Consider the following 13384-nt stretch of genomic DNA (forward strand, 5'->3'; position numbering starts at 1 on the left):
CGATGGATCGAGTGATGTGCGTAGTTCGAGTATCAGGGACACTCTCGAGTCCCTTCGAATCTCGCAGAGGGTTACGGCAAGGTGATGGTCTTTCGTGCTTGCTGCTCAACATTGCGTTAGAAGGTGTAATTATGAGAGCTGGGATTAACACGAGTGGTACGATTTTCACGAAGTCCGTTCAGCTGCTTGGTTTCGCTGATGATATTGATATTATTGCTCGTAAATTTGAGACGATGGCGGAAACGTACATCCGACTAAAGAGTGAAGCCAGGCGAATCCGATTAGTCATTAATGTGTCGAAGACAAAGTACATGATGGCAAAGGGCTCCAGGGAGGAATCACCGCGCCCGCCACCCCGAATTCATATCGACGGTGATGAATTCGAGGCGGTTGAAGAATTCGTGTACTTGGGCTCACTGGTGACCGCCGACAACGACACCAGCAGAGAAATTCAGAGGCGCATTGTGGCAGGAAATCGTTCTTACTTTGGACTCCGCAGAACTCTACGATCGAATAAAGTTCGCCGTAACACGAAGTTAACCATCTACAAAACGCTGATTAGACCGGTCGTCCTCTATGGGCACGAAACATGGACCCTACGTGCAGAGGACCAACGCGCCCTTGGAGTTTTCGAACGGAAGGTGTTGCGTACCATCTACGGCGAAGTGCAGATGGAAGACGGGACTTGGAGAAGGCGAATGAACCACGAGCTGCATCAGCTGCTGAGAGAACCAACCATCGTCCATACCGCGAAAATTGGGAGGCTACGGTGGGCGGGTCACGTCATCAGGATGTCGGATAGCAACCCGACTAAAATGGTTCTCGAGAGTCATCCGACCGGTACAAGAAGACGTGGAGCGCAGCGAGCTAGGTGGGTCGACCAAGTGGAGGACGATCTGCGGACCCTACGCAGAATGCGGAACTGGAGACAAACTGCCATGGACCGAGTGGAATGGAGGAGGCTACTACATATGTACAGCAGACGCCACCCCGGCCTTAGCCTGATTGGTAAGGTAAGTAAGTTGAAATTTGGATGAATGGTGACGAGAAGGATCTGGCAGCAGAATTCGTTTGTTGTTCCACCTGCCATGCCACTATGTAATTCATTTTTGACACTTTCAACATCAGTCCGACTTTTGCAGCTCTTTTTTCAGGCGAGTGTACAGTTTCGTCACCGTTCCTAATGTTCTACCAATGATATCCATGACATCCGAAATACAGACAAATTGGTCGATTAACATGAAAAACGTGCTCCGACTGTTGATCTCGGCTCGTCGCATAACACCTTTCAGGGCGATGCTGAACAGCTGGCATGAGAGCCCATCATCTTGTTGTATTACCCAGTCAGATTCGAAAGAACTAGACAGATCACCCGAGACCCTTACACAGTTGTTTACATCGTGTATCATCGCTTTAATCAGTCTTGCAAGCGTCCCGGAGAAGACGTTCGCGTCCATGATTTTCCATAGCTCTGAGCGATCGATAGGGGAGACTGGGTAGACTTGATCCCATTTTCGGATGTTTTGGAATAGCCCAAAATATTTCCGAAGGACTGAAAACCAACAATCAGCCGTAATATCATATTGTAGTAGTTGGGGTAAAAATATGCTAGAAGAAAACTGGTTTTGATTCCCACAAAACATGGGAAGTACAAGTCTCCACAGGGATCAAGTCTCCTCAGTGTCCCCTACTGTTTCACGTCGCCTTGAAGTCAATGAACAGGGGGTTCGTTGAGACCTTGTATTCGTGACATATTTGGGGGAATTTGAAGATCTGGTTCGTTATCGAGTGGCCGTCATTGAATCGATAACCTTCCCATAAACTACTTAACCTTGAGTGAAAGACGACGGAAGCTGATCTGTGATAGCACTTTGTAAGCGGCATTCAGAAATATGATCGCTCAGAACCGGAAGTTCTTACACTCCAATTTGACACCTTTCTTGTACATGGGGCAACTGACCCCTTTTTCCACTTCTCCGACAGCTGTTCGGTCTCCAAGGTTTGGACTATTCGTCGGTGCAGGCAGGTGGCCACCTTTCCCTGGCCCATCTTGATGAGTTCCGCTTCGATACCATCCTTACCAGCAGACTTATTGTTCTTGAGCTGCTGGATGACATCCTTAACTTCCCTCTACGTGGGAGTTGCCTCGTTGTTGCTCCCTGTTGTACTGACATAGTCATTTTTTCCACTGCCTTGATCCTCAATATCTGCGCTTCCCGCACCATTCAGGTGTTCGTCATAGTACTGCTTCCACCTTTCAATCACCTCGCATTGGTCCGTCAACATGCTGCCGTCCTTATCCTTGCATATTTTGGCTCGCGGCACAAAGTTTTTGCGCGATGCGTTGAGTTTTGGTAGAACTTCCGTGTTCCTTGTAAACGGCACAGCAGTTCCATTTGTTCACACTCCACTTCTTCCAGGCGGCGCTTTTTCTCCCGGAAGAGGCTGGTCTGATATTTCCGCGTTCTTTTACATCTTTCCACGTTCTACCGAGTACCGTGCTGCAGCATGGCCGCCCTCACTGCATTCTTCTCTTCCAAAATTTTGCTGCACTCGTCATCCAACCAATCGTTCCTCCGGCTGCGTTCCACATCCTTAACGTTGGTCTTAGCTGCGTTGTTGATGATGATCGTAGGTACTCCAGAAGTCCTCGTGAGAGGCGGATTGTACAATCTGACATACTGGATTGCCTTCCTTAGAGTAAGATTTTTTGAAAGCCAATTCAGTAATAATTTTCCCACCATATATCAAATTCAAACCTTACAGGAAGTACCATAAACAGCTGGACCCGACAGTTACAGTTGGACGATATATAGGACAAATAACGACATAAATATTGTAAGTTTAAACAACTAGACATTAACACACAGAATAAGTACGAATATTACATTACAGTACCCCCTGAGAAAGACACAAACCCTGTGTCGAAACGTCGAGTAAATAAAGGATGTCGTTTGTTCATTTTATGATTGCGTAGCCAAAAATACTTACGGTGCAAGCAGGCGGCCAACTCTCCAGGCCCATCTTAATCAGTTCAGCTCCAAAACCAACTGGTTTATTTGTATTGAGCTGCTGAATAGCATCCTTAAGCTCTATGTTGCTCTCTGCAGTACTGACGTAATCTATTCTCCCGCTGCCTTCGTTCTCCGTTCCTGCGCTCTTCACGCCATTCAGGTGTTCGTCGTAGTTCTGCTTCCACTGTTTGAACACTGCGCACTGTCTGTCAAGATGCTCCCGTCCTTATTGCTACACGTTATGGCTCGCGGTACGAAGCCCTTGCAGGATTCTTCTGGTAGAACTTCCGTGTTTCTTGTGGACGGCAGAGCAGTTCCATTTGTTCGCAATCCGATTCTTCTTTTTATCCCGGAAGAGGCGGTCTACTATTTCCGCGATCTTTTATATCATTCTTCGTTCTGCCGAGTCCCGTGATACAGCATAAAAGTTAAGTCTATTAAGGAGAAGAATAATAGGAGCTACGAGGTATAAAGTACACAAATGGAAGCTTTTGTTAAAATATGCTGTCGTGAAGTTTTATTCAATAACTAATAGTAAAGCGTATTGTCCGTTAAACAGAATTTGCAGTGGTCGCCATAACTATCCAGATTACAACTTGATTCCGAACTTGGCCGCCTCATCCTTGTACTTCTCGGCGAAGGTGTTGTCCGGATCGTACTTTCCTCGCAGAGCCTTCCACTCATCCGGACGCTGTTCGATCAGGAACTTGGCCACTTTGGCCGTAATCTCACGTTGTTTCTCGTTACACTTGGAACATCCCGTTGCGATGGCATCCGGCAGATACTTCTTCAGCTCGTTGCCTTCCGGGGTGCACGGTCCGGCTTCCATCAGGCAGTTGAAGTAGTTCTTGAAGAGACGATCCGAGTTGAGGATTTCATCCACGTCGATGTTATCGTACTTGGTGGGATAGCCGTCCTGGGCGACGGCCATCGCTACCAGAGCGAACAAGATGACGACCTTCATGGTTGGGGGATGTTTCCAATCTACTTCACGGGAAGATTAGTAGGACTGTATCGATTGATTCGATGCAGTCCATATTTATATCAAACCGTTGCATGCATCTTTCTCGAGTTTTGAAAATCACTGCATCTAAAACAATCGAACTGTGCAAGTTTTTTGGCAATTACCAAACTAGCGAATAATGTTTGATAATTACAGTGAATGTGCAAATCTTTTTCATTTGAAATTGCACTTGCACTTACAATCGTTGCATAACAGGGGTATTCGGTTAGGTTTCTAGGGCACGTGCTCAATTCCATTTTGAGCTGATGTTGAATGTTAACCTAAAAGAGTAGATGAAATCCTTCAGACATTAATGTGATAATCAATAAAAGAACGTTCAAATTTGTCAATATTTTTTTCTGACACGTTAATAGTCAATCCTAATCATTTATAGCAGTAAATTACACTAGTTTACAAAATAAAACGAAAGTCGTGAACTTCTGTCAACGACCAAAATTTTTGAAGCACAATTTAGTGCTGATTTCAAAACCGACCTTCAAAAAATTTTAAGTAGAACAGTTTTTGAGTTATAGCTCAATATCGAGCTTTACAACTTTTCAAAATATGTAATTTATTAAAATTTAAATATATTGCGTTTTGTTCAACCAATTTTTAATCTTTATCTATAAATTGAAAGCTGAATACATTACCATTCGATCATCTGAATACAAGTTTTGCGTCAGATTGATGAATTTCATGACATTGGCGAGTTTTAGGGACGATCTCCTTAAATTTTAGCAAAATTCCCAAAATTTTTCAAAGAATTTTTCAATAAGAAAAAAACAATTTAAAAATTCTTTCTCGACGTGTATTTGACACATCATATGTAGGCGAGTTACAGTAAAAATTTCAGCTCAATCGGAGCATTGATTACGGAGAATGAGATGGTTAAAGTGAACGACTTTGCTTATAAATAGAACAAACATCGATTTCAAATCATCAACCTTGTATGGAAACTCGAAAAAATTTCCGCTCTACTGTAATTTTTTTCCTTCTCGTTTTCGAACTCAGGGCATGATTCTACACCAAAAATGATCATCAGCTTACCGAGTTCAAAAATGCTGTAAACTAGTGTTATAAATCGAATTTTCACCTTAAAGTAAAGATAAAGAGCAACTTTTTCTTAGCATTAGATGTTATAAATCTATAGCTTCTTTTTCTTGAGTGAATCTCTTCACTAATCATATTCATTTTTAAACTAATCTTTTTCTTCTTCTTCGTGGCGTAACGTCTCCACTAGGACATAGTCTGCTTCTAAGCTAGTCGTAATACGTAAAAAAGTAATAATTTCTAACAATGCAACAATTAGTTTTAACACTTACTGACCTGCATTCGCTCGGTCTGGTATCTACAACTAAAAATCACAATTCATCATTCCAAAGTTTTCATGCCCGATGCCAAGAACGTTCTTGGTTATTAATCGCACGTGTTGCATATGCGCCAGCTCATCACCTTTTCGGTAAACTCATGATATCAAATTGATTTTCATTACTGCACTTCTAATCAGGCTGCAGCTATCGCATATAAATACGCTATGATTCCCAACATTCGACACAGTTCAGTTCGGTGAATCCTGAAGAAGTAATCCTCAACCATGAAGATCGTCATCTTGTTTGCCTTGTTTGCTATCGCTGTTGCTCAGGACAGCTATCCCACCAAGTACGACAACATCGATGTGGATGAAATTCTCAACTCGGATCGTCTCTTCAAGAACTACTTCAACTGTCTGATGGACGCCGGACCGTGCACTCCGGAAGGAAACGAGTTGAAGAAGTATCTGCCGGATGCCATTGCAACGGGATGTTCCAAGTGTAACGAGAAACAGCGAGAAATCACGGCTAAAGTTGCCAAGTTCCTGATCGAACAGCGCCCCAATGAGTGGAATTCTCTCCGTGGAAAGTACGATCCTGATAACACTTTCGCCGAGAAGTACAAGGACGAAGCAGCCAAGTTTGGAATTAAGCTGTAAATAGTTAATACCCAAAGATTGTCTGTTATATGTGAAACAGCTTTAAAAGATTCAAATCACAACACTCCATAATATTTCCTTGGAATACTGTCAGTGAAAACACTCAGTGCAAAATTGTACATATTTTTTTTCGAACATGTTCCAAAATAAATTCAATGAACAGGAGAATGTGTTGAATTGCATTTTATTCAAACTAATCCAAAACTCATACTTCAACTAGTTGAAGGATACCGGACTATGCACTCCAGAAGGAAACGAGGTGAATAAGTATCTGCCGAATGCCATTGCCACGGGATGTTCCAAGTGTAACGAGAAGCAGCGTGAAATCACAGCTAAGGTGGCCAAGTTCCTGATCGAGCAGCGCCCGGATGAGAGGAATTCTCTGCGAGGAATGTATGATCCTGATAACACTTTTGCCGAGAATTACAAGGACGAAGTGCAAAATTTCGAATCAAGCTGTAAAGAGTACATTAGCTTTGATTGCTATTCAGAATTCCATAGAATTTCAATATACCACTGCTGCATACATTGAATCAAGCCCCTTTAAAATTAACCATTTCACGCGAACTCGAACTGAAACTTTTTCCCATCGCCAAAAACCCCGCGTAATCTAGTTATGCATACTTGTGTCGTCCGACACACCACACCGTTTCATTAGTTTTTTTATGGCATGCAAATTGAATCATCAAACTTTTTCCCCCTCCCACCCATCCGCACTAGCTATCTCTGATACTGGCTGTTTGAGTATCCAATTTCCCTTCGTTAGATTTTCAGAGAGTTTTTTTTATCTTTTTTGGGTGACGAAGTAGGTATATAGATGAATTTCGTCGATAGTTGGACGGCCACGAGTTTATTTTTATGGACGCATGTTTTAAACTATCAGCACGTGTCTTTGATTTGACAGAGTGATAAACCCAGTTAAAACCAGAGGGGACTACCTTTTCAATCATTCATGAATTAATTGACTGGGTGTAACCTTGTAAACTACAAAACTGTATGCGAAATTACATCAAACACCCGTTTATTATAACCTGCCCTTTGTGTGAAGAATTAGCCCAAGTTAAAATTCACGAATAAAAATTATATATAATACATTCATATATAACCTGCGCAACACTTTTTAAGTGTTCATATTGCAGAAGTGGATGTTGAACATTCAGCTCGACTACGATGATGGTGTATGGGTTTGATCGTCGATCTGTCCTAATGATAATTTTCCTGTGCCATGTAAGTGCTTATAGAATACTAATTGATTCGCTATGCCATGAAAAACTTAAGATCTTTCAATATCTTTTAACAATCCAACACAAAAAGTTCTTTTTTTGTAAAGAATTCAGTGATGAACAAAAATAGCTTCATGCGATTATGATGGTGTTAAACTTATCTCTTAAAGACCATCAAGTACTCGAAAAGCTACCGTATACACCGTCCTCCTCGAATATAAAAAAAATCGGAAAAAAATCAGCTTCTTAATTACCCTGCTGCAAAAGCGAGGAACGAAAAGAAAACTTTGCGGGGAAAATAAATGAGGAAACAATGTACTTTTTCGCCTGAAGCGATTCAAAAAGTGATGAATGGAACAATAGCGTCGGGAAAACATGGAACAGAAATTCCAAAAAATTAACTTTAATTTTAATTCTTTGCTTCGGCGTTGAACTTGTTGGGCATAAATAATTGTTAGCAGGATTATCGGCATCACGTGCTTTGGGATGGTTTATGACTAAGAAAACGTGTTTACAAAACTGCAATCACGTGTCTTTTTTCTTCTTCTTCTTCTTTATAGTTTAAAGAGACGTCCCGAACACATTTCTCGCACTTTACACCGGGGGATTTGACCTTTAATAAACGGTATTTCCATTCTCCTGCTGTTGATTTTGATTCTTTTCGCACCAAAATGAAGATATTTACTTATATTCTTCTTCTTGGAACTTTGAAAATTGTTTCGAAAAAATAGAAAATGTCTTAGTGTTAAATGTATAGTGTCCCCGACCACAGCTTTTCAGCTTTTTCTGTGAGCGATTGCATGGTAAAAGATTTCTTTGCCAATAGGACAGATCGGTAAAGTACAAGATTTGTAGTAATGAGCTGAATTTTTGTATGGTGAGAAGGTCAATTCTCTGTTTCTGCAATGAAATGGTGCAAAAAGCGTGGGTATTATGATTCCTCGCCTAATTTGATGCTGTTTGAGCAAAACTTTGGGTAACAGTGTTGTTGTTTTCTTCATTTCTTGCAACATAAACAACATAGTTATCCAAAGTTTTGTTCAAACAGCATCGAATTAGGCAAGGAATCATAATACCCACGCTTTTTGCATTATTTCATTGCAGAAACGGAGAATTGACCTTCTCACCATAAAAAAATTCAGCTCATTACTACAAATCTAGTACTACACCGAACGTGCCCCATTGACTAATTTGCATTAGTATACAAAAGTTGGCAAAAACTTGTATGAAAAAAAAAACACGAATTGGTCAAATTTTCAGCTCAATCCGTTAACACTTGGGCGGTGCTAAACTCGTTTGATGTTTGCATGGGAGTTTGTATGGGAAAGGATCTTTTTTGCATTTTGCTCTTGAGGGGCTTCAGGATACGGCGAAAAACTTTGTCAAAGACTGCAACGTGACCAGACACTAGTGAAACATTATATAATCTGGAGTCTGGACAGTACATGTGCAATCAATGAGCGATGGCGATTGATAAGAAAATAACGCTTTTCTATGACTGAAAGCCGAAATCCCCAGTGAAAAAAGTCAATTTCATAGTCGAACATCTATAAATGAGCATAAACACAATTAAATAACCGCAACTTTGGATGCTGGACCGCCATCTTGGTTATTTTGGTTGCTAGTTTTTGACTCTGGACGGGGATGAACCAGCCTCGGGCTGAAAATCCCCATAATAAAGAGCCAATAATAATAATTTGACTCTGGAATATTGAATGATTTAATAGCCTAAAATACAATTGAACAGCCGCCATCTCGATTTTTGGGACGCCATTTTAGATTTTAGATCTCCATTTTAGATATTTTGTCGAGTACTTGGAGCCGCCATCTTGGATTTGAGGCTGCCATTCTGGATATTCTGGTCATCAGTTTTGGAGTCCAGTCATCTTCCCCATATCAAATATACCACTTATTGCATGCTTTTAGAGCCTAGAACTATTAAACAGCTGTCATCTTGACTTTGGAGCCCCCATGTTGAATATCAGACTGCCATCTTGAATTTTGGGCCGACATTGGGAACATCCGGACTCCAGTGTTGATTTCTGCACAAAATTCGTCAACCATGTTAAAGGTTACAAAATCACCACAGTTTGATGTGTCGAATGATGGGGCTTGGTTCAGTTGCATATATGACCATTTCTGCCGGTGCTGGTCCGGATTACTGAAATGGCCATAACTCTGGAACGCCTTGACCGATCCGGGCCATTTTAATAGCAAAAAATGCGGTAAAATTCCGGTTCGATTCGTGCTTAAATCTGAAAAATCATCCAATGGGAAGTGAGTGAAGTGGGTGATTTTTTGCGCACGGATATACATTCAGGGGATAGACAAAATGATCGGGACAGGCAAAATTTCCCCTTCTAAGAAAAATGTCAAATAGCTGTAACTTTTCGAAGAGTGCATCGAATATTCTCAAATTTTTACTTAAGTACTTGTGTATCAGTGGACAAAATTTGGAAAAGATCGAACTATTCTGCACGAAATTATAAAAAAAAAGTATAATTATACGATAGCCAACTTTGAGTTGTTGTATCTCTGGATTCAATTAACCTAATGCAATGAAATTTTGACCATTTATGACTTATTTAATGAACTTTGAAAAACTTTTGGCATTACTTAAAATTCTTAACACGGACGATAATTATAACGATTAGATTATTTTTTTTTTCTAATTAAACACCAAATTTTCTTAAATTTCAACATCGTTTCAAAATTCAAAATGCTAATTATTGTTCATTTAAATTCCCTCTGATTGTCTTGAATACAGATATGTTTTAAAGGAAAGTAACAACATAGGCGGCAAAATAGGCCAATTTACTGAAAAAATCATAAAATTAATGAAATCGCTACAACTTTTTGTCTTGTTAACGTGCAACTCAGTTTGGTGCATTTTTCAAAAACAAAAAAAGCAGTATTCTCGCTCAAATGTTCTGATTCGCTTTTGGAAAACGGTCATCGTGATTCTGTCGACCAATGGAATTGAGTGATCGTTTTTGGGATATCTTGAGTTTAATATGGACGAAAAAACTGCATTTTTAGTTTTTGATTATGCACCAATTTGGTTTGCTCCTTAATAATTTAAAGTTGAGTCAAACGTTTTTCAGAGCTCATTATATAAGTCATAAATGGATAAAATTTCATTGCATTCGGTTCATTTAATCCGGAGATATAACAGCTCGAAATTGGCTATCGGATAATTCTACCTTTTTTCTAAAATGCTTATAAGTTCGTGCAGAATAGTCCAATATTTACCAAATTTTGTCCACTGATACGCAACTAGTTGATAAACTTACAGTAACAATTTGAGAATATTTGATGTACTCTTCGAAAACTTACAGCTAATTGGACATTTTTTGAAAAGTGAAAATTTTACCTGTCCCGATCACTTTGTCTATCCCCTGTACATACTCACATACATACACACATACAGACACAATTTCAATTCGTCGAAGTAAGTTGATTGGTATATGTGACTTGACCCTCTCTACCGTGAATTCGTTTTTTGAGTGAACATATAGTCTTTCAGTACACTTCAGTGTACGAAACGATAAAAATTTAATAATTACGGTACCCGGGTAGAGCGAAATGGCAAATTTTACCATTAAAATAGAATGTTTGATGGCATAATTTGCTATTAGTTTGTTTGAAATAAGAGTTAAATAACAAAAATAATAACTAAATGTCTATGGCATAACATATAAAAAATAACTGATTTTACCATTGTAACAACAAAATAATAGCAAAAAGAATGTCAAAATAATTGCATGTTTTATTATGATGGTATATTTTGTTATTGTTTTGGTATTATGGCTGATAGTATGATAGTAATATTTGTTACTATTTTCAATATTAACTCGCAAATTACAAGTTTTACAATGATAGCTTGTTTTGTTATTAACGTGTCAAAAAACTAAAGAAGTACAAATTAAGACATGATGACAAATTATGTTATTCCTTAGTTATTGGTTTGTTATTCACCTCTACCCGGCTATTTCATGAAGTTTCAGAGGATTTTCGGCGGGTTTCGGAAGCATTAGGCAAGCGTTTTTGGGAATTTTAGACGGTCCCGGGTGCGTTACATAGGGTACGAGGGAGTTTAACCTTCCATAACTCGCGCGGTTGACCACCACTGCCAGCACCACGCTAATGCAGAGTACTAAAAGCGAGATTTTTTGAACGTGTTGTACAAAATACAACAGCGCGATTACTCGAGGGTTCCCCATTAACCATTACGGAGTCATTTCAGCAGGCGTTACGGAGGCGTTTTCAGTGCTTTTGAAGTGTCTCAGGTACGTCACAAAAGGTTCATGTCGGTTTTAAGGGGAATTCGAAGACATTTTATTAAGTTTCAGAGGATTTGTTTAGACCCCTTCGCAATATCTTTTGAAACGCCCCTGATATGCCATTTGATTTAACGGTGTTATTGAAACCCCCGATACGATTCTGATCTGAAATGCTTCGATACGTCCTTGAAACCATAATAATCAATTCGAAATTCCTCTGAAACTTTGACGCCTTTAATAGGCTCCAAAAATCATCTGAAACTCACCTGATAACCCCTTGAAATGTCCCTGCAATTCTATTAAACGCATCTAAAATCTCTAGGAACGTCCTTAAAATGATCATGGAACCCCTTGAAACTGTCTGGAAAAAACTCTGAATTGCTAGAAACGCCCCTCAGACCCCTTATAGGCCTTTAAAGGCTGAGACTGCCAGAATTGCTTGTAAAGACCCTTGAAACGTCCCTGAAATCCCCTTAAGGACAGACTTGTTAGAATCCCAAAATGGCCGCCACAATGGCTGACTTTGGCACCTACTCACGATTTTGAGAGCACAAATCTCTTAGTAAACAAAACCAGCGCACCTGAGCTTCTCATTTTAAGCTTATTACAAGTGAGCAAGAACAGAATAAAAATTTGCACTGTTGTTTGATGCTTGCTTCTTGAGATTTGTGCGTCTGAAGTTCTGATGCACTATTGAAGCGGGATTTCAAGACGTTTGTCCTTAACATTATTCCCCACCATCCCATTGAAGCACCAACAAAACCTACCAGAACGCCCTTAAAAGGCTCCTGAAATCCCCTGAAACAACTTCCTCAAAGTTGCTTGGAACCCCCTTATTTGGACTTCCTGGGAACTTTTGAAAGCCCCCTTAACATCACCTCAAATGTGCAGGAGTTCTGTTCTCGCGAACTAGATTCCCTTATCAAAGCCGAAACATAATTTATGACCACATTATTCTCTCTTTTCACGCCTTGAGTATTGTGTTGTTCTTTGCTGTGCATGCATCGCTCCTGTAAGGAATGAGTATGGCAGCATAATCGATCGCGTTCGCTATTATCTCGAGTGAAAATCAAAACAATAGATGCGCGGGTGTTTAGTGTTCAGTATTGTGTTGTTCTTTGCTGAGTATTGTGTTGTTCTTTACAGAGAAGAACATTAATCAAGACAATTAGATGGTCGGCATTGAACCACAAAAACCCCACAACAATTGGTGAGATGTTTCCAATATTATTTATTTATAAATAATCCTACTTCAGTATATTTACTTTATAACTGCATATAAGTTGAAAATTCGCTATTTTCAACATCCTTTCATCTATTGGAAGATGCTTCAGTTCTGGGCTCTTTCTAAGTTGATGAAGGGATTTATAAATGCTTGCAAGGACTTGGCCATGTGTGTGGAGCTGAGTGAATCTATGACATTGTAGATAGTAGCGACATCAGCAATGTCAATGGAAAATTCAATTTTGCAACTCCATCCAAGATTTGTGCAAGTATTCATGCTATGCTATACTATGCTACATTTCTCTCTTTTCACGCCTTTTTCCAATGTATGTATGCACCCCCAGCCTTGTGCATAAAAAAGGTTCCAGTGTAACTTTGTGGATGATTGCGTTAAGGAGCTAATCAAATGGAAGTACACTTAAACCTCAATTTATGCGCATGTTATTAAAAACGCATAAAATGAGGGAAATTTGGGCATACCTGGATTAAGTTTGAGGGAATCTAGTTCGTGAGAATAGATCCTGCTCCTGGGTATTTGAGGTGGGGCTAATAGGGTTTCCATAAAGCTCCCATAGAGCCCAGAAAAGGGAGTTCCAAGGGGCTTCAGGGGCGTTTCAGGAGGTTGTTTCAGGGGATTTGAGGTGCCTTTTATGGGCGTTCTGTCAGTT

The 13384-nt window shown here is 40.0% G+C and overlaps 2 protein-coding genes across 2 annotated transcripts; one reads left to right on the forward strand and one right to left on the reverse strand.

The window, feature by feature from the left end:
* Nucleotides 1-3503: 3503 nt before the first annotated feature.
* Nucleotides 3504-4039, reverse strand: LOC115268984 (ejaculatory bulb-specific protein 3-like). The gene has a single exon (XM_029877261.2). It carries the CDS (start codon nt 3976-3978, stop codon nt 3604-3606), a length of 375 nt encoding a protein of 124 aa, XP_029733121.2. The 5' UTR covers nt 3979-4039; the 3' UTR covers nt 3504-3603.
* Nucleotides 4040-5560: 1521 nt separating this feature from the next.
* Nucleotides 5561-6154, forward strand: LOC109399333 (ejaculatory bulb-specific protein 3-like). The gene has a single exon (XM_019671771.3). The coding sequence runs from the start codon at nt 5612-5614 to the stop codon at nt 5984-5986; it is 375 nt and encodes a 124-aa protein (XP_019527316.3). The 5' UTR covers nt 5561-5611; the 3' UTR covers nt 5987-6154.
* The last annotated feature ends 7230 nt before the right edge of the window (nt 6155-13384 follow it).

The sequence above is a fragment of the Aedes albopictus genome, chromosome 3, assembly GCF_035046485.1.
Source record: "Aedes albopictus strain Foshan chromosome 3, AalbF5, whole genome shotgun sequence".
NCBI lineage: Eukaryota > Metazoa > Arthropoda > Insecta > Diptera > Culicidae > Aedes > Aedes albopictus.

What these genes read in the sequence shown, in the direction of transcription:
- LOC109399333 (XM_019671771.3), top strand. Translation starts at nt 5,612, where the DNA reads ATGAAGATCGTCATCTTGTTTGCCTTGTTTGCTATCGCTGTTGCTCAG.
- LOC115268984 (XM_029877261.2), bottom strand. Translation starts at nt 3,978, where the DNA reads ATGAAGGTCGTCATCTTGTTCGCTCTGGTAGCGATGGCCGTCGCCCAG.